The sequence below is a fragment of the Manihot esculenta genome, chromosome 10 (genome assembly GCF_001659605.2).
Source record: "Manihot esculenta cultivar AM560-2 chromosome 10, M.esculenta_v8, whole genome shotgun sequence".
Taxonomy (NCBI): Eukaryota; Viridiplantae; Streptophyta; class Magnoliopsida; order Malpighiales; family Euphorbiaceae; genus Manihot; species Manihot esculenta.
Window position 1 is genome coordinate 28986486 of NC_035170.2, and position 21045 is coordinate 29007530.

A 21045-nucleotide genomic window follows, 5' to 3' on the forward strand; every position below is an offset into this window, starting at 1 on the left:
TTAATTTGACTTATAACAATAATATTTAATGGTAATATTTATTATTTAGATTAAATCAAAATATTAATTTATTTAACAATAATTTATATTTTTATTATTAATTTATTAAAAAGATATTAATTTATATTGGTATATGATTTATTTTAATTTGCGATTTATATCACTATTTGAATAAATTTATTAATGTCATTTATTATTTTTATATTCAACAACTTAAATCATTATATAAACAACTAACTATAATTATTAATCTCTACTAAAACGGTTAATAACTATTCAAATCACTAATATGTTGTACATGAAAATTATAAATTAAAAAATATACAAAAATTCACATTTTCATATTAAATTTTAAATAATGCTAATTAAATATTAAACCTTTTAAAAATTTACAGTCATACCTTAAAATTTTATTAATTTGTTAATGTTATAAATTTGAGAAAAATATGAAATTCAAGATTTTAATTGATAATAAAATTAATATAGTGTAGACTTATAAAAAACTAAAATATTTTTTTTTAATTAACTCATTATATAATTAATGCGTATAAAATAAAGAAACATTTGCTATTTCTTAAAAAGTAAAATTTCATAGAAAAAAAATAAAAAGTATTATTATTGTTATTGTAATTATTTGAGTAGATTATTATTATTATTATTATTATTATTATTATTATTCAAATACGCTATAATTTACATTTTGCGATTATTATTTTTTGGATCTGAAAAAGGCGAAGTATCCCGCCCTTGCACTCCGCGGCTTATTTTTTTGAAGAGCGCGCTCTCGCTCATACACACCCACCCCCACAGGCACAGTCCCTCTCCCTCCCTCTCCCTCTCCCTCTCGAATTCTCATTTTGCTCGCCGCCGATTACCCAAGCTAAAGCAGATCCACATTCTCCTGGTAAGCTTTCGTCTCTATCAAACCCTAAAAAGTTTATACTCAAAGGTCAGATTCTGTTTATATCATTGCTTTAATATTTAATAGCGATACATGCTCGTATTAGTTGGCGAAAATATTGTTAATTTCTGAGTTTTGTGTCCATTTCCATCTTCTACTATAAGGTTTCATTGAGCGTGTTTTATTTTTATTTTTGATTTTTTTTTGTTAAGTGAAAGTTGTGTAAAGGCGTGTTTGGGCATCCCCTGGAAACTGGATTGAAATGCTCACTTTAGGATTTCAGATATTACTGTCTTTCACTCTTTAGCCGTTTAGTCGAGTGTTCTTTGTCATTGCGCAAAAATGAAATGTATTATTATTATTATTATTAGTTTGGTTTAATTTGTCTAAGAGCTGCTAATTGATAGAGAGGAAACGCATGCTCATGTGTTATACTAAGCATTAACAGAGGAAATAACGAAATTTCAAATGGAAAATTATATGTGCTTGCAGAGCTAATTGGCTTGATAAAAATAAGTCCATAGGAAAAGATTGCTTATTTGTTTTCTTGTTGTTTTGAATTTGATAGCTCGAATTGCTGCTCGTGCTGTGTCTGTATCTCTTGAATTAGTAAAAATGAGTGGCTCAATTTAGAAGAATAATATTAGTCTGACAAATTGGACATGTCATAGAACAATATGAAGACTCAATGATGGATTTTGGTGTAATATGATTGTTCAATGAAGCATATTTTTGCTCCAAGATAAATATATTTATTAAAGGGATGCGTGCAGTAGTCTGAAGAATTTTGTGATTTTGTCTTTTGAACTACTTTTTTTATTGCAATTTATGGAATGCAAGAATTATGCCTTGTATTTCAGTTAACTAAATTTAAAATTATGTTTAGATCTTTAGCATAGCTGAAGACTACATGAATGTGCGGATGGGGCCGAAAACAAGGGACTAGATAACTTTTGAACTTAGTAATTAGAATTGGATTTTACATCTTGTCATAAAGCTTTTTCTTTTTTAATCTTTTTTAGAGCTAGATTGACATATTGGGAAGTATTCTTTGTTAGTTATTGGAATAGACTTTTCTTCTCCTTTATGTCTCTCTCTCCATCTCTCAACAAATTACAATATCACATGTTTTTGAAAGATTTTGTGTTTAGGGTTGTATGCCTGGCGGCTTATTTCAAAGGCTGAATCCAAATACTACTATGGGTTATTATGAATTTTTTGTATACAATTGTTGCAAGCAAACAATAGATCACAAAATTATGAACGATGAAGTAAAGGATGACAAATATAAAAAATCTTCAGTTTTACATCCAAGTTTGCATTTACCATTAACAATGCTTCTAGGTTCAAGATTTTGTTTTAGTCTCCTTCTCTCTCTCTTCTGTCCCCTATTACTATGTGCTTACATGATTTGCATGTAGGATTTTTCTATTTATGGATGCAATACCCAAGTGAAGGAGCTCGTCTTGGAAATTGTTGATAGTTGATAACTTCACCAAGGGATACCAGCCGCTCAAGTTATGTTTCTGCTATTTGTTGTTTTCAATCATTTTTTGTTAACTTTTTGGGTCAATTATCTTACACTGAAAGGTTATTGTTGGTGGGTGGCAATTAATTTATTTGGTAATGCACAAAATTTTAATTTATACGATATATAAATTTTCTTGTAAAGCAGGTGTTCTTAATGATGTGGTTTTTGATGGTGAAAAGAATTACCAGAAGTAGGCAGATAACTGACGACTAAGGAAAAACGAATGAGGAAAAAGTAACAATTCTTCTATCCATTCTACTATTGTTTCTTTCATTCTGTTCATCTATCTTGATTGGTTTCATTTATGGTGTATATGCAGTCTAAGCAATTCAGGTCAAGATAACAAATGTAATGAGAAGCTTCCTGAAGTTAATTGGTCCCAACATGCCAACGCACATGATAACTTTTCATCTCAGAAAAAGTTTTTGAGTTCAAATTTTCTTTTTTCACTAGAAGGTCAGAAACCTTGTATTGAAGGTTCAATGGCTATGAGGTACATTACACCTGGATATTGTTTGTTTTTCTCTTTTGTTAGTTATCTGAATTATTTTCATTCACACATCTCTTAATTATTCTAAGTTATTCTTTGTGGGATTTAGGTTAACATGCTGTCAGATTCAGAGTTTGCAAAGATTGCAGAGTCAAGAAGTTGAAAAGGTAAAAACTGTGTGAACTTTTTCTTGTTAGTTAGTAGTTCTTCTTTTGGTGCCATATAAGTGTTTAGGGTTTGCGCTATTACAATGGTCTGATGAATAGTTAAATTTAAGTACTTTTGAGTCGTTTCATTCATTTCACATTTCCTTAGTGGAATCAAAATCTTTAATTTTGTGATTTATTTTAAAGTTCATTATTTAGTGTTTGACTCTTATTTTCCATTCATCAAACTCCTAGATTTTCATATAGCCAAAAAACTATGAGATTTTCTAATTCACAACATTTTTATGTGGAAAACTTTTGGCAGGCTTGGCACACTCTTTGTACTCTTCAGATTTCTTGCAGGAACTACTTACAGCCTGGGAAAACTGGCCCCCTTAAGAATGCAAGGAATGACTCTTTACAGGATGTTGGAAAACCTACCTTACATAGCTCATCTAACAGAAGGAAAGACTCTGAAGACATGCATGCAAATCAAAACTTTAGGGATTCCAGTTTGAGGAATAATGAATCAACTAGGTATACTGGCAATGTATTTCCTCAAGACAATGCTAGAGCTGCTGAAGCTGGAAGTGATATGGGGAGGCAAAATAACATTAAAGGATCAGCAATTAACAATACTCAGTCTAAAGCATTTGTTGGTTTGATGAGCAATCACATTGTGCATACTAAACAAAGTAAAGAATCTCCAGAAGCTCTGGCTGATTTTATTGATGATGATGATCTACTTGGGGTAATAATGTATACCAGTGCTTCCTAACAGTTTTATTCGAATTTAGATTTGGCTAAATGAATGCAATTGAACTTGGGCATGAATCTCCTGGTTGAAGCTCTTGGTTTGGTCTATGCTAACTTCATGCAATCAACAGATATTTATACGTGCAATTTACAGTTATTTATCTATGTCATTTTGTTCTATAAAAATATATTAACAACCATGTCAAGTTATGGTACCAATTTTTCCTTTGTTTCACCTCATAAATGCTATGATGAAGCAATCAATTATTATGCTTTTATGTTCATGCAATTCTGTAAATAATTTTAGTTTTTTTTGCAATTTAGATTAATTGTTTGATACTATCTCTCTTAACTAATATTGTCAGCGAGTTTCATGGTCTTGTCATAATTTTTTGTCTGTATTCCATCAATATTGATTTGATTCATCTCTTTAATAACTTGTGTTCAGAACATTGATGTGGACCAAATAGTAATGGAGCATTACCAGTCTACCAGCACACCTCAACCATCAGTTTCCAAGTTTCCACCCATAACACCAACAGCAGATAAAAATAATTTTATGAGATCAGAGGAGACATTTTTGCCATCTGAATTGTGCCAAAACTGCAACCATGGATTTAAGGTATGTGGTATTTGCATTCCGATCTATTATTAATCTTAATCTATCATAACTGTGATGTCTGAAACCCTTAAATTGTATAATTGATACAGCTAGGACTTTGCCCAGAAGCTGCAAATCATTTACAAGAAATGAAGGACATGCTAATTTCTGTATCAAATGAACTACTTGACAATACTGCCAACCTAAGTCCAGCGCAGATAGAGAAGCTTCGCCAAGATAGGTTGTGCCCCTTATCTGTAAATCTGGATTCATTTTAAAGCGATGAAGAAGTGAAAAGCTATATTGAGATAGGAAGTGAAGGAAAGGAGTTGAGATAACGGAGTAGAAATCATATGGAATAAATATAAACTCTACATTGCATCATCTCTTCCCTTTTTCTTGTTGATTTGTTAGAACCAATGCTTCTTGTTGGAGCTAAGTTAGCTACTGTTAGAATGGTTCTCTTATACGTGTCCCTTTGATGTTCATCATTAGGTTGCAGCTGAACAAGCAAATTCAACAGCTTGAGAAATATCTGTGTGATGGGGAAAGGCAAAATTCACATTTTTCTGCTTCCACAGCAACTCGGAATTTCCAATATGAAACACCACAATCTGCTGCTTGCAGAATAGATCCTCCAAGATTTAATGCACAATTTCAGCTTCCAAATGGACCTGGTGGTCATGAAAATTGGAATTTGCCATCAGTTTCATTCTCTTCTGTAGATAGGTTTGGTCTATCATCTGGTCCTGTGGACAGGGAGCCTTACATTCCAAAATTCATTGAAGTTAACTATATTGAAGGTTCAAATGATCCAAAGTGGAGCAGTACAAATTTCTCTTGGACAAAAAAGTTGGAGGTGCTCATCTGCACAGGACTATTGTCAGTTCCTATTTTTCATTACATGTCCTAATTGTGTTTGATGTTGTATCTAGGCCTACAACAAGAAAGTGTTTGGAAATCACTCATTTCGGCCTAATCAGAGAGAGGTCATCAATGCTTCAATGAGTGGATTTGATGTTTTTGTTTTAATGCCAACTGGAGGTGGAAAGAGCCTGACATACCAGGTAAAACAGCCTGACATCAACAGCATTGCTTCATTCCAGTTAGAATTTATTAGTTTCAGAATCTGCCTATTGTTTTACCTGTTTTAGTTTATGCAATTTTCTGGCCATTCTTTAACCAATGTTTGATGGTAGAATGTTAGATTCATCTTAGAAATAGTTGAAGTTTAAGTTAATTTCGGGAAATTAGATCACTTTTCTATCACTATGTCTTACTATGGATCTTATGCATAGTCTATTATCATGCAGCTGCCTGCTCTAATTTCTCCAGGAATAACCTTGGTAATTTCACCTCTTGTGTCACTTATTCAAGATCAAATAATGCATCTCCTGCAGGTATGATTACTGAGATGATCAAGCTTTTTTCATTGTCCTGGTTACTAAAACTTGCTCATGTAAAACCAGACATTTATTTGCCAATTGGTTGCACTGTAGGCAAATATATCTGCTACTTACTTAAGTGCCAATATGGATTGGACTGAACAACAGGAGATCTTAAGGGAACTTTGTTCTGATTACTGTAAATATAAGTTGTTATATGTCACACCAGAGAAAGTTGCCAAGTGAGTATTACAACATCATAAGCAAAATTCATGAATTGATATGCTCTTTTTTCATCTAATTACGTACAAGCTTGTTTGTAGCAGTTCATTCTTTTAATTGGGTTAAATGGTAACTCTATGGGATGGTTTGTTGACCTTGACAAAATCCAATGTGATATGACTAATATGGATGTCATTCTGGAAATAGTTGTCAAACCATATAAGCCCTTAGTCTAAATCTTCTAGGAAGGTTGGTGCTGACAGCTGAGTGCTAATTCTGTTAATTCTACATCAGGAATATTTTGATGCATTATTTGCTGTTAAAAATATTTATCACACACTGTTTGTGGCTCCACAGTTGGATTTTGTTCTATCAATCCCTATTTGAGACCTAATGACATTTATTTCTCCTTTTTGGTACTCTTTCCCTTTGGAGGAACCCCTTAAAATCAACCTGTCTTTTGTCTCTCCTCTAGCAGCTAACTCCTGAATGTTTATTGCCCCTGGTGATGGAAATTGCATATATTCTTATTTTTTTTTTGGTAATTTGGTGGTCTAAAGTCTATGACTTATGCAAATTAATTGTTCATACTTCATAGAGATAGACTGTTGATACTATCATGCTGTACTTTTTTTTAAGTTTCTTATATATTTATATATGTTATTTATTTTATTTTCTATATTTCTATATTTTATTTTTTTATTTATATATTGTATAACACTTTGAATTCTATTTTTTGATTGCAGAAGTGATGTTCTTTTGCGACATTTGGACAGTTTAAATGCTCGTGGCTTGCTTGCTAGGATTGTTATTGATGAAGCTCACTGTGTGAGTCAGTGGGGACATGATTTTAGACCAGACTACAAGGTTTTCTTTTAAATCTTTTCTCCAGTTTGTATCTCAGTTCAGAGAGCTTCTGTCTAACAATCAGGTTTTCTGTGTATGACCAGGAACTTGGTATCTTGAAAAAGAAGTTTGGGAAAACTCCTGTTCTAGCTTTAACAGCTACTGCAACAGCCAGTGTAAAGGAAGATGTTGTACAAGCTCTTGGTCTTGTTGACTGCATTGTTTTCCGGCAAAGTTTTAATCGCCCAAATTTATGGTAAGTGTTAAAAATAGATGAACTGCTATCTAACTTTAACATGATCACTTATTGTTAAGGCTACAGGTATTCTGTCATCCCCAAGACAAAGAAGTGTTTGGATGATATTGACCAGTTCATTAAAGGAAACCATTTTGATGAATGTGGGATTATTTATTGTCTTTCAAGAATGGACTGTGAAAAGGTTGCTAAAAAATTGCAGGTTGGTTTTATATCTTGATCAATCAGATTTGATTTTTAACTTCGTTTCAAAGATGTAATGTACAAATTTTGTATCTGTTAGTGAACTACTTAAATTTTAATATGGTTCTATCCATGTCATGCTAAAGTGGAAACTGTTCTAAGCCAGTTACTAACTTACCCTATTTGCATAGGACAATGCAATTGGTTTGGTATAGTGAGCAATTTTGATAATTGAGATCTTCTTGTGCATTTTAGCTATGAAGTCCTTGTACTTTTCCTATCCAGAAAATGCAGGGTTTCCTTATTGTTATCATAATTGTTTCAGATAAAACATTAAATGATGATCCATTCATTACATTTTAGTTAATTTTTTCTCAAGAAAGTGCTTCTGTGAATAGGAATGTGGGCATAAAGCAGCGTTTTACCACGGTAACATGGATTCTGCACAACGTGCCTACATTCAGAAGCAGTGGAGCAAAGATGAAATTAATATAATTTGCGCTACAGTGGCTTTTGGAATGGGTATGTTGATTCTTATTTATCTTGATTGATTGAAGAAACCATAAACTAACATGATTATTACAGGTATCAACAAACCGGATGTTCGCTTTGTAATTCATCATTCTCTCCCCAAATCTATTGAAGGTTACCACCAGGTAGAAAATTTTCCCTTTTGCTTTTTTAAACATGTGAAGTCATCAATAATGCAAGTGTCCCTTGTTAGAATTGAAGTGCATGAGAATAGGTGTCAATGCAACTATGTAACCCTCTCCAGAAGCCCCCTCCCCCAACCCACCCAAAACACACACATACACAACACAAAAACTTGATTGATTATATTGAATTATATCCTAATTATTATGTAAGCTTGATGAGTTCTTACCAAGTTCTGCAGGAGTGTGGTCGTGCTGGTCGAGATGGTCAGCGCTCATCTTGTGTTTTGTATTACAGTTACAGTGACTATGTAAGTTAATTGGAGATAACTGTACTGATCATCTGTTTAAGCCATATTTGGTGACTGATCTCTTTTTCTGTTTTCTTTGGTTGTCTTCTTTTCAGTTCCTTATTCATATTTTATTTTTCATATACATTTTTTCTCTATTAGATACGAGTCAAGCATATGATTATACAAGGACAGATAGAGCAAAATCCATGGACTCCTGGATATAACCGTACTAATATGACAAATTCAGAGAGGGTACTGGAGAAAAATACTGAAAATGTTCTGCGAATGGTAACATGATTTCAGCCTTTTGCTGTAGTTGCAGTTACTATCACTATAACTGTTCTTGCTCCTTCCCCCAATTTAATCTCTCACAAAATGACTGTTTCAGGTCAGTTACTGTGAAAATGATGTTGACTGTAGACGTCTCCTTCAACTTCTACATTTTGGAGAGAAATTTGATTCCGGAAACTGCAAAAAAACATGTGATAATTGTTCCAAGATCAAAACTTTAGTGGAGAAGGATGTTACTGAGATTGCAAAGCAATTGGTTCGAAAGCATTTTATCCTTTAATTGAAGATTGTTAGGCCTGTTTTATTTTCAGCTGTTATCATCTTATATTATTGTGTCACACTTGTGTGTGCTTGTCCAGTGATGCTTCTATGCTTTCCTGTTTAGGTTGAACTGGTCAAGTTAACAGGGCAACAGTTTTCATCATCTCATATTTTAGAAGTCTACAGGGGATCCTTAAACCAATACGTATGGCATAACAACCAAAAATATGTATTCATCTTTCACTTCTTGTTATATCCTTCAATACTTGTCCTATTGTACTTCAAAACTAGGTCAAGAGATACAAACATGAGACTTTGAGCCTGCATGGTGCTGGAAAACATCTGGCTAAGGGTGAAGCTTCCCGAATATTGCGTCACCTTGTTACTGAGGATTTTCTTGTGGAGGATGTCAAGAAAAGTGATATTTATGGATCTGTTTCATCAGTATTGAAGGTACATGTAGTTGTGTCAGTTCCTTCTGCTTTTCAGCTCCTTGAAATTGAGAAAGCAGATCTGTTATTCTCAGTGTAAAATACTTAAGAAAAATATCATTTTAATGATGAAATTTGTTCAGGTGAATGAATCCAAGGCTTACAATTTATGCTCCAGTGGGCAGACTATTGTATTAAGGTTTGGCACCTCAGTCATGTTTTGAAGTTATGAGTGTTTTTTTTTTTTTTTTTTTTAATAACATATAGGATATGGCATATGAAAGATCCAATCTTCTACATGATTAATGCGTCTACTGTCTGCTTATTAACTTGATGTGTTTTTATGCTCGTTTCATTTTCATTAACCATATATGCTTTAAGTCACTATTTCTGTACTTCCTACTGTTGCATGTTCCATCGTGATCATTCATAGCAATTGGCTTTTCTCTTTCTGAAGATTTATGCAACTTCTAATCCTAGATGAAATACAACTAACTTTCAGTCAAGTTCATTGGTTTCCAGTCAGGACTAACCCCTATTTTAAGCCATTTCTCCACCTAAACCATTTAGAATGTATAGATCTTTGCAATTTTGACACTGATAGTTTTACGTAGCAGATTCCCGTCAGCTGTAAAGGTATCTAAACTGAGCAAATATGATGCAACTCCTGCAAAAGGCACACTGACATATGGGGAACAAAGTCCACTTGTTGATGCTCCTGCACAACCTCAATCTGAAGTGGATTTGGTATTTGTAAATTCCCTATATCAATTTTTTTTTTTTGTTTAATGACATGAAGCTGTTTAATTTCTTTCCCAATTGTATGACAGAGTCTATCTGCTAAACTATATTCTGCGTTACGGATGCTCCGAACTATCCTTGTTAAAGAAGCTGGGGATGGGGTTATGGCATACCACATATTTGGGTGAGCTCCCACCCATTTCTTTCTGTATTTCTAATTGATAGAAATTTGTTTTAGAAGCAAGATTTGGAAAATGGATGGGAAGGTAAACCATTTGAAAATTGAGCTCTTATACAGACTTAGAATACATGCCAATTTGTTTTTCTTCTTCTTTTTTTTCTCTTTTTGAAATTTTTTTTAACTAGTCACTTTATGTTCTGACGAGTTTCTGCTCCCCTTGATTTAGCAATGCCACACTGCAGCACCTCTGTAAAAGAATTCCCAGAACTAAAGAAGAGCTACTTGAGATAAATGGCATTGGAAAGTAAGTTTTCAGTTATGTATGGTTAAGTTATATATTGAATGCTCAAGATGTCTAATGTGCTTTTTGGCTTCAATTAGGGCCAAGGTAAGTAAGTATGGAGATCGTTTGCTGGAAACAATTGAATCTACTATCAGGGAACACCATAACACAGATAAGAATAGCAGTGGTAGCAATGACAGCACTGATTCGATAAAGAGGAGAAGAGATGCAACTAGGGCAGCAAAATTGAATGTGGAAGAGGAGGATGATTTCACCAAAAGTACTGGTCGGTCAAAGAAAAGGGCAGCAAAGTTGCAGAACAAAGACACGGAGGTTTATAATGCCAGGGAGACAGATCAGAACCAATGCCTCGATGATGACCTAGATTTTGAGGATTCATGTTATGATCATGAAACTAATGGCTCGGCTGTAGAGGCTGACAAGAATGGTACAGGAAGAGTTCTTCCTTCATGGTCAACCCCAGGAAACAAGATAAAAAGTTCAAACCATAATTTGTTTCAAGAATATGCTATGAACAGCTAAGTTTCTTGATGTGTGCTAATTTTATTCTGCTTCATCAAGAAAGAAATTTCAACCAAACCGTGATTCATTCTGTACAGTTTTATATCTCAGGTTCTTATTAAAGGCAAACGCCTTCTAGTTACAAGTACCATGTCATTAAGTTCTGTGAGCGGCCTGAAACATTCGGTGATCTAATGAAATGAAAAATTGAGGTGTAGCATTGAAAGGCAAGTGACATTAAGCTAGAAGCATGTAGCTGGTGAATAATGTATGTTAGAAGGTGTTTTAAGTTTATGGTACCAAATGCTAGCAACTTATTATCAGCAACTTATCTGTAACGGGACAATTTTGATAAGAATATGTGACCCCTTCTCGACCTATAAGATTAAGTGTCTAGGTTCAGGGTATCACCCCAAGGGAGAATTCTTCAATGGGCAGGTCAGGATGTAGGGTTGGACTACGTGGCATCGCATTAACAACTGGCTGCTGATGTAATCGTCCAAAGCCTAATCGACTTGAGTTGCAGCTTATGGAGCGTTACCCAGAGATAGTGTAACCTTATCCTCCAGTTAGAGTTAATTGAGCGATTTCAAGAGTGGATTATCCTGTTTGGCTTTGATTCATTGATTTACTTTTTCTTCAAATTCTTCATTGATAAGAAAGAAAAACTCTTTTTTTTTTTTATCAATTCTTTATTTATTTATTATTTAATATCTTTTTATTTGTTTATATTCATTTTAAATCTATCATCAGTCAACACTAACAGTCAACGTCATCCAATTGACAGAATAAATCTTTCACAAAATCAACACTAACAGTCAACGTCCCTCTTGGAGTTACAATTTTTTAAGCCACGAGATCACATGCTTGTTCGCTAATGCAGACTTTGATCATTGGACGGTAAAATCTTGCAGCTCAAGTAATTGGCATGGTTCCATCTTGGTCTCACACGCCGGCATTCTTTGCCTCGCGCTGCATTGCAGAGTTCACTTCAGCAGAAAACAAATTAGAAACTTTTGCTTTCTCGCAATCTTGGAGAAAAACGATATGTAACTTCTAGAAAGTCGCTCGATTTTGTTCTCCGACCATTTCAGTCTTTCTTGTTTTACTAGTTCCAGTTCACACTCTGTGCTAGAGCTTGCAGATAGAGAGTTGGCGATTGCGAAAGCGGAGCTTGTTAAGTGGGGCTTTGAATATTATCTGGATAAAACCCACATGGGACCTACAAATCTTGCAGCTAAAAGACAAAGCCTCAGTCAATTCTTCATGGCACACCGGCAGAGCTCGTGTCTTCGGCTCTATGCATCGCTAATGCATGCAAAGTTCTCTTAGAAAGTTGAGGACTAAAGAAGCCGCTCCACAGCGTGCAGCTTTCAGTTTGCTCCAACGAAAAATTGCAGCGGATTAGTGGTTTTAAAAGAAAGAATTTGGTCGCAATCACCTGATGGCTATAAAACTTGATTTGTTTTTCTTTAACTACACCAGCAGGTTACTTACAACGCCATTTAGATCGCTGAACTGAAGAAATTTTCCAATTTTTCTTCTCTTTCCGGTGGATGTGCTCTATAAATTAATGGGAAACTCTCAGAGATTGAAGAGAGCAAGCAGAGGGCGAAGTGAAGCACACAGTTGCATACAAGTAAAAGCAATGGAATACTTCAAGAAAGAGTTGTCATCCACTGATATTAACAAAAGACTGGCAGTTCCGACAAGATTTTTCCAGCTTATTCGTCCTCGTTTCAAGGGGAATCATTTTCTTGATTTGAAGGTCAAGTACAAGAACCAGAAGATGGGGCTTCGTTGCTGCAGAAGAAAGGAAGGCACTCATCCTAAACCTGTTTTAACTAAGGGGTGGGTTGAATTTGTTAGGCGTGAGAAGCTCAAAGCTGGTGACCGGATTGTTCTTGAAGAAGAAGATGAAGCTACTGCTGGAGTGGAGTTCAGGATTGAGGTTCAGAAGAAGCCGTTCAGGTTGTTTGGGAAGGATATATAGCACAAGTTATTAGTATTGATTTTCCCTCTCTCCCTGCTGTAGAACTGATGATTAATTAATGCATATTAGTAGCCTAACTAAATTAAATAATTTAATTATATCATATATGGAAATTCAATCCCTATGTTGTCCAGTTTCTTATGCTTAGTGGCTATGGCCATTGAACTTTTTCATAATTATGTTTACAAACCTTCAACTTCATATCAATAAAATTATCCTGCTTTGAATTTTCCTAATAAGAAGAAGATCCCTTGTCAAGGAATTTTCTTTCACTATTAGTTGGGGAATTTTCCTTTTTCTTATCACTTCAGTCCAAGCCTTGTGAATTAAGCCAACAATTTGGTCCAATAGAAGGTCCAATTTATTCAAATCCAAGGTCCAATTTATCATTGCCTCCGGCCTAGATTGCTAGTTGAAACTGAAGCAATCATTTGCTAAATGATTGATCTGCCTAAATTGCTCGCTAATACTTTTTTTTGTTTTTCAGAAATAAATATTCTGCATTAAAAAAAGCCTAAGTCCAAATATGTAAGGAAAACAAAGTGAACCAACATCACAAAAAGCCGAATCCAAGAATAACTAAAAATAGAAAAGCCCAGCGACTTAAAAGAACTATAAGAGATGTTGCAAGGGACCAACACCGACCACCAATTAGAAACGACGCCCCCATAGTGTTCACGAAGGAGCATTTCTCTAACTAAACACACAAAACCTCATGGGTAAGACAATTCAAAAAAATACAAAAGGGAGACTTTGTTCGAATGTTGAGCAGCTTACAAGGGAGATCCAGAGAAGGAAAGGAAAAGAGAGGGAGGCGGCCTTCGCGACATCGAAGAAGAAACAAAACCATGTCTTAAAAGACTTCTATGGCTTATTTGGCAAAAACGAATGGATGAACATTGTCTTCCTTGGGTCCTCAAAATAACTTAATATGCAAAAGAAGGAAGAGATTGCTTGTAAACACTCCATCGCGTCAAATCAAACATAAATTTAACTAAATCGAGATTGAAACGAAATAACAGAGTTTCTTTTAAAATTGATACGCCAACCGTTATCTCCATAAAATTCAAAATAAATCCTAAACATGCAATATACACGCATATCTATGAATTTTAAATACTGCAATTAAAAGAAATTGACAAAATAAAAATAATAAAAAAAATTGATATTCAAGATAATAGACTTATTATAAGAATTTTAGATATTTTCACAATAAATTATATGATATTTTTAAAATTTTTTTTAAGTGTCATATATTCTAATTTTTTAATACATAAAGAGAAGATATTTTCTAATAAAAATCATTCATTTTATATAATTGAAAAAAAGGGCCTAAAATTGGAAGCCGACTAGATTACTAGAACAGTCGAGTAATTACATTGAAGGTTCTTCATCATGACCACGAACCTACCAACTACGCAACCCATGACTTCATCGATCAATATTGACCGTTAGATTCCAGCTTTTGTTTCTTTCCTATGGAGATTTTCCAATCAATTGAGTCGGCAACTGCCCCTATATAATAAGCTTTTCCTCTTCTCTTCTCCTCATCTGAATCTCATCATCCTAAATCCTTTGGTCACTCCGACTTTTCTAAAACACCTTTCTCGATTCCTTTCCAGTTTCCAGTATGCAGATCTTCGTGAAAACCCTCACCGGAAAGACCATTACTCTCGAGGTCGAGAGCTCTGATACCATCGATAACGTTAAGGCCAAGATCCAAGACAAGGAAGGAATACCACCCGATCAGCAGAGGTTGATCTTCGCCGGAAAACAGCTTGAAGACGGCCGTACACTAGCCGACTACAACATCCAGAAGGAATCGACTCTCCATCTCGTCCTCCGTCTCCGTGGAGGCATGCAGATCTTTGTCAAAACCCTCACCGGAAAGACCATTACACTCGAGGTCGAGAGCTCTGATACCATCGATAACGTTAAGGCCAAGATCCAAGACAAGGAAGGAATACCACCCGATCAGCAGAGGTTGATCTTCGCCGGAAAGCAGCTTGAAGACGGCCGTACACTAGCCGACTACAACATCCAGAAGGAGTCGACTCTCCATCTCGTCCTCCGTCTCCGTGGAGGCATGCAGATCTTTGTCAAAACCCTCACCGGCAAGACTATCACTCTTGAGGTGGAGAGTTCCGACACAATTGATAACGTCAAGGCCAAGATCCAAGACAAGGAAGGCATCCCACCTGATCAGCAGAGGCTGATCTTCGCCGGAAAACAGCTTGAAGATGGCCGAACCCTTGCCGATTATAACATCCAGAAGGAGTCGACACTCCACCTGGTTCTGAGGCTTCGTGGAGGAATGCAGATTTTTGTGAAGACATTGACTGGGAAGACGATCACTTTGGAGGTTGAGAGCTCTGATACAATTGATAATGTCAAGGCAAAAATCCAGGACAAAGAGGGAATTCCACCAGATCAACAGAGGCTGATCTTTGCAGGGAAGCAATTGGAAGATGGGCGTACGCTTGCTGATTACAATATCCAGAAGGAGTCCACTCTTCACCTTGTGCTTCGTCTCCGTGGTGGTTTCTGATTGAAAATCATTCAAGTTTGATGCAGTTTGTGTCCGAGTATTAAGCCTAAGCATATGGCTTCTGATATATTATGTGTGCTTAATTAATAATTCAAGTTTCTTAATTATAATGTAAGCTATTTCCTACTTGCCGGTTATATTATTATGTAGATGCAGGGTCTGCAATTGCAATAACTAATTAATATAATCTATTCTCTTTTATATCTGATTTTAAATTTAAAATTAATTGGTTTTGAAATCAATTGGTGGATAGGGAATAAATCATGAAATTTTTTTATTAAAAATGTAATTTATTTTTATAAAATAAAAAAATAACTATAGAAAAAATTAGTAGTAGTGATGGAGGAGAATTATTTAAATAAAAACAATTAATATTTAAATGATTTTTATCTAATATTTTATTTTAAATGTTAAAAAAAAATAGTAAAAACATTTAAAACATGAACCATTTAAAAATTGAGAAAATAGATGAAAATCATATGAAATACAAATTGTACTACTGAATTTTATATATAAAATGGATATATAAAATTTATATATTTAAATAGTGAAAAAGATAAAATTATTAAATTATTATTATAATAAGTTATATAATTTATGTTTAATAATTTAATTATTCAAAATTTATATAGCTTGATTTAATATTAGAAATATTATATTATTTTTTTATTATATTTTAATTATTTATATTTTTTATAATTTATTTAAATTAAATAGAATTTTATTTTAATAATATTTTATACAATTAATTTTATTAATTCTTTATTTGTTTTATATTTTATCACAATTAATATTTTTCTAATAATTTTAATCAAATTTTATATATTTATTTTATATAATTATTCACATTAAAGAATAAAAATATATAATATTTATTAATTTATTAATTAAATTATAGTAAACATGATTTTAAAAAATATCAAATCAATAAATTAATACAATTGTGAAATAATAAAACCTTTTTATATAATATTTTATTATAAATTATATATAATTATATAATTTTTAATAGTGAATTATTTAATCATTTAAATATCTTTTTATTGGGTAATTATTCAGTTTTTATAAATATATTTTTAATATTTTAATTATTATTAAAATAAAAAATATAATAATTTTATAATGATAAAATATAATAAAATTTTTGTAAATTACATTTTAATCTTTATATTTTAATATAATTAACGATTTAATTTTTTTATTTTAAAAAATAAATATTTAAATATTTTAAAATTTTAATTCGTTTAAATAATAAATCTTTCCATTTAAAAATCTGTTAATCAATTAGGAAAAGAGAAAGAGAATATATTTTAATTTTAATAATACTCTCCCAAATCTAATTTCTCTCTCTTTTTCATCTTTCTTAATTCAAAAATGTCAGATTCACAAATGAAGTTATCTAAATTCTAGTTTACACGGTTTTAGTTCTTGATCTATTTACATATCTCTCATCTCTTCTCTCCGTTTGATTCTCTGAGCTTATCTCATCCTTCATTAACGTCATCATCGTCCAATAATCATCCTCCATCGCGGCTATCTATCATGTTTTAGTCGAACTGTATTGCCATCACGCCAACTTTAGTCATCTTCCAATATCTTCTAAGACAATTCTCGCAAGTTGCAAATTAATATTTTTAGAGTTTCCTTTGACAAATCAAACTTTTCATGGGTATATCCATAGTGTATTTAATATATATATTAATTATTATTTTATATGAAAATAAAATTAAAAATATATAAAAAATTATAAATTTGTGCCAAGTAATTTTTCATATATTTATTATTATTCATATGTAATAGTAATAATGTTGGTTATAATTTTTTTCATTTTATTTATTATTAAAAATAAAAATAAAATATCTATATTAAATTTTTTATTTTATTATGATTAATATATTATATTAAAAAATTATAAGAAATTAACTAATAATAACTGTAAAAAATTAAAAAAATTATATTATAATATTAAAGATAATAAACTATATTTATTATGAATTAGTAAAGTTATTAAATATAAAAATATAATTTAAAAATAAAAATAAAATGTATTATTTATTATAAATATATAATTTTAAGAGTATCATTTAAAAGTTTAAATATATTATTTATATCTGTACACTCTATTTTAAATTTAGTTTTTATATATATATATATATAAATATAAATTGGTTTTTTTATGAGGAGCGTTTTGTTGATTTGAAGATCTAGTACGAGATTCACAAGGTGAAGCTGGAGTTTCGGGGCATGAAAGGGGTTTTCGTCAAATTGGGGGACTAAAAGGATATTTTTCAAAACAAGGAGGAACAAGTTTTTGTCCAAGTGAAATGCGGGTCAGATATTCCATCACAACCCGCGGCACGGTAGAAATATATATATATAGTATAAGTATAATAATTTTTTTTTTTATAATATAATAATATATTTCAAACACCAATGACCGTCTAGATGAGAGGTTGGGCACTATTTTCCTCCTGGCCAAGTTGAGCATTCAATTTCTTTTACACTTGTGAAAAAACTTGATATAATTTTTAAAAAAAAAAATTAATTGAGGAACTGATTAAATTTAAAATCAAATTGATATTATCTGAAATTAAAATGAATTTAAATTAATATTTTTAAATTAATTTTGGATGATGTAGTTAAATTGATACTCTAATTTAATTTTTTATGAAAATTATATTTTTAAAAATAATAATTAATATTATCCAATAATTTATAATTTTTTAAAATTATTTCTTTTTTAAAAAAATCTACATATAATTTTTTTGTAATCTTCCGAATATAGACGATTCAAGAAGACAAGGTTAAGAATTTACCAAGATGGAAATGGAAGGCACACGAAAACATTCAAGGGATTAGCTGGAAGGTTCCTGACCGTTGGCCCCCAAACGACGCAACGTTTTCTTCCAGCCAAACTTGACCACTACTTTCTTTCCTTGGATAGGAAGGATTCTGTTCCTTCCACACCCTCCCATTCAGAGTCGGCTGTTCTCCTCTATATAAACTCGCTTCTTCGTGCTTCTTCTCATCTTCATCTAGTCAATCAAAATCCTTTCTTCTACAAAATCTCCCGAGAAAACAAGCCTCTTCTTTTTCTCTTTTAGCTACCCAATATGCAGATTTTCGTTAAAACCCTCACCGGCAAGACCATTACTCTCGAGGTCGAGAGCTCCGATACCATCGACAACGTCAAAGCTAAGATCCAAGACAAGGAAGGGATTCCACCGGATCAGCAAAGATTGATCTTTGCCGGTAAACAGCTTGAAGATGGCCGCACTTTGGCCGATTATAACATCCAGAAGGAGTCTACTCTCCATCTTGTCCTCCGTCTCCGTGGCGGCATGCAGATCTTTGTTAAAACCCTCACCGGAAAGACTATTACTCTTGAGGTTGAGAGCTCTGACACTATTGATAATGTCAAGGCCAAGATCCAAGATAAAGAAGGGATCCCTCCTGACCAGCAGAGGCTGATCTTCGCCGGAAAGCAACTTGAGGATGGTCGGACCCTTGCTGACTATAATATTCAGAAGGAGTCGACACTGCATCTTGTTCTCCGGTTGAGGGGAGGTATGCAGATCTTCGTCAAGACTCTTACCGGCAAGACGATAACCTTGGAGGTGGAAAGTTCCGACACCATCGATAATGTTAAAGCCAAGATCCAGGACAAGGAAGGCATTCCTCCTGACCAGCAGAGGCTGATCTTCGCCGGAAAGCAACTTGAGGATGGCCGAACCCTTGCCGACTATAATATACAGAAGGAATCCACTCTGCATCTTGTTCTGCGTTTGAGGGGAGGTATGCAGATCTTCGTCAAAACCCTGACCGGCAAGACCATAACCCTAGAGGTTGAAAGCTCCGACACAATCGACAATGTTAAAGCCAAGATCCAGGACAAGGAAGGCATTCCTCCTGACCAGCAGCGTCTGATCTTTGCCGGAAAGCAGCTGGAGGATGGGAGGACCCTCGCTGATTACAACATACAGAAGGAATCCACCTTGCATCTCGTTCTCCGATTGAGGGGCGGAATGCAGATCTTTGTCAAAACTCTCACCGGCAAGACCATAACACTAGAGGTTGAAAGCTCCGACACAATTGATAACGTGAAGGCCAAGATCCAAGATAAGGAAGGAATCCCACCTGACCAGCAGCGACTGATCTTCGCCGGGAAGCAGCTAGAGGACGGAAGGACCCTTGCCGATTATAACATCCAGAAGGAGTCCACACTCCACCTGGTTCTTAGGCTTCGTGGGGGTATGCAGATTTTTGTGAAGACCTTGACCGGGAAGACAATCACTCTAGAAGTCGAGAGCTCGGATACTATTGATAATGTCAAAGCAAAAATCCAGGACAAGGAAGGGATACCGCCTGATCAGCAGAGGCTGATTTTTGCTGGGAAGCAATTAGAGGATGGGCGTACACTTGCTGATTATAATATCCAGAAGGAGTCCACCCTCCACCTTGTGCTCCGTCTTCGCGGTGGTGATTGCTGAATCAAAGTCTGTTTCTTTTCAAAGTTGTGTGTCTAGTATTTGGTTTCTTGCATTTCATATTAAACATCAGATGTTCTTTGCCAAGGATATCTAATAGTATTGTGTCATGTTTTAAGTCTGATTGATAAATAAAGTTACTTGATTTCCTCTAGCTTATTATATTATCTTATACTTGCCTTGTGCTTCTAATCTGCTTTACGTAATCTGTTTCGCATATCAATTTCTGATCCAAAGAAATTTTTACAATGTGCTTGGAATTGAGCCAAGAAGTCTCAAGATTATGAGATGATCTTTTTTAACTTGTGCTTTTCATGTTGCTTTTTACGAGCTTGAAGCCTCAAACCTGATTTGCCTATCAATTTAAAGATATGCAGTAATGATACGTTTTGTTTTATGAATGGAATTGAGCCAAGAAGTTGCTAGTTTGTGGAGATGATTTTGGAAAGTTTAACCTTTAGAGCTCTGTATTCTGCTATTTCATGGTTATTTCACACAGGATTCAAGCCTCAATCCTGCTTTGCATATGAATTGCTGATCCATTAAATGCAGTTAGGTTTACTCTTTTTCTTTTTTCTTTCTTCCGAAAGGTTTACTCTTTCCAATGTCTGGTATTGGAACCGAGAATTTGCAAGGATGATTTTGCAACTTCCACTTTATTAGCTGTGTACGAACTGATAACAAGAAGAAAGCAATTCTGGGGCCTTTCAATCTGACGTTAGTCTGATATTCATGAGTTGCAATTTGATATTTAGACTTGGGTAATTTAATAGTTAAAAAAATGTTTTTGAAATTGTACTAGTCAAGATTTGGTGGAATTGAGAATAGATCATTGCGTAAATTGTTGATTTTTATCCAGTTCAGTTCAAGATTTTAGGAGAAAGACTGAACTAACAGTATGACTTGAGCATGTAAACTGAATCAATTCCGGGTCCAAAACCAAACCTTGGCTGGGTCTACAGTAACCCATCAGCCAGAGTAAAGGTGAAAGTTTGGGAGCTTATGCTTTGCTTCAGATCAGGGAATTGTAAACAAAATTATGGT

The 21045-nt window shown here is 33.8% G+C and overlaps 1 protein-coding gene and 1 pseudogene across 4 annotated transcripts; both read left to right on the forward strand.

The window, feature by feature from the left end:
* The first annotated feature begins 728 nt into the window (after positions 1–728).
* LOC110623989 (ATP-dependent DNA helicase Q-like 4A) lies at positions 729–11653 on the forward strand. 3 transcript variants are annotated; one of them, XM_021769024.2, is made up of 27 exons: positions 729–904; positions 2323–2418; positions 2577–2666; positions 2752–2925; positions 3032–3089; positions 3394–3819; positions 4273–4446; positions 4536–4666; positions 4921–5284; positions 5361–5492; positions 5739–5825; positions 5925–6052; positions 6779–6899; positions 6983–7134; positions 7201–7336; positions 7716–7839; positions 7903–7973; positions 8213–8281; positions 8423–8551; positions 8652–8810; positions 8940–9020; positions 9107–9268; positions 9390–9445; positions 9864–9993; positions 10077–10171; positions 10395–10472; positions 10550–11653. In XM_021769024.2, the coding sequence occupies exons 3-27, from the start codon at positions 2656–2658 to the stop codon at positions 10992–10994; spliced, it is 3693 nt and encodes a 1230-aa protein (XP_021624716.1). In that variant the 5' UTR covers positions 729–904; positions 2323–2418; positions 2577–2655; the 3' UTR covers positions 10995–11653. The 3 variants fall into 3 exon arrangements, with proteins under 3 accessions (XP_021624716.1, XP_043817134.1, XP_021624717.1); XM_043961199.1 differs by lacking the exon at positions 2323–2418; XM_021769025.2 differs by lacking the exons at positions 729–904; positions 2323–2418; positions 2577–2666; positions 2752–2925; positions 3032–3089 and having other exon boundaries at positions 3690–3827.
* A 2858-nt stretch (positions 11654–14511) lies between these two features.
* Positions 14512–20152, forward strand: LOC110625102 (annotated as a pseudogene). Its single transcript, XR_002489518.2, has 2 exons — positions 14512–15529; positions 18367–20152. The product of XR_002489518.2 is annotated as a polyubiquitin-like (transcript).
* Positions 20153–21045: the final 893 nt, after the last annotated feature.

What these genes read in the sequence shown, in the direction of transcription:
- LOC110623989 (XM_021769024.2), top strand. An exon ending in ATTTTAGACCAGACTACAAG is followed by an intron (nt 6,900 to 6,982) that starts GTTTTCTTTTAA and finishes GTGTATGACCAG; the next exon opens with GAACTTGGTATCTTGAAAAA. An exon ending in CTGAAAATGTTCTGCGAATG is followed by an intron (nt 8,552 to 8,651) that starts GTAACATGATTT and finishes TGACTGTTTCAG; the next exon opens with GTCAGTTACTGTGAAAATGA.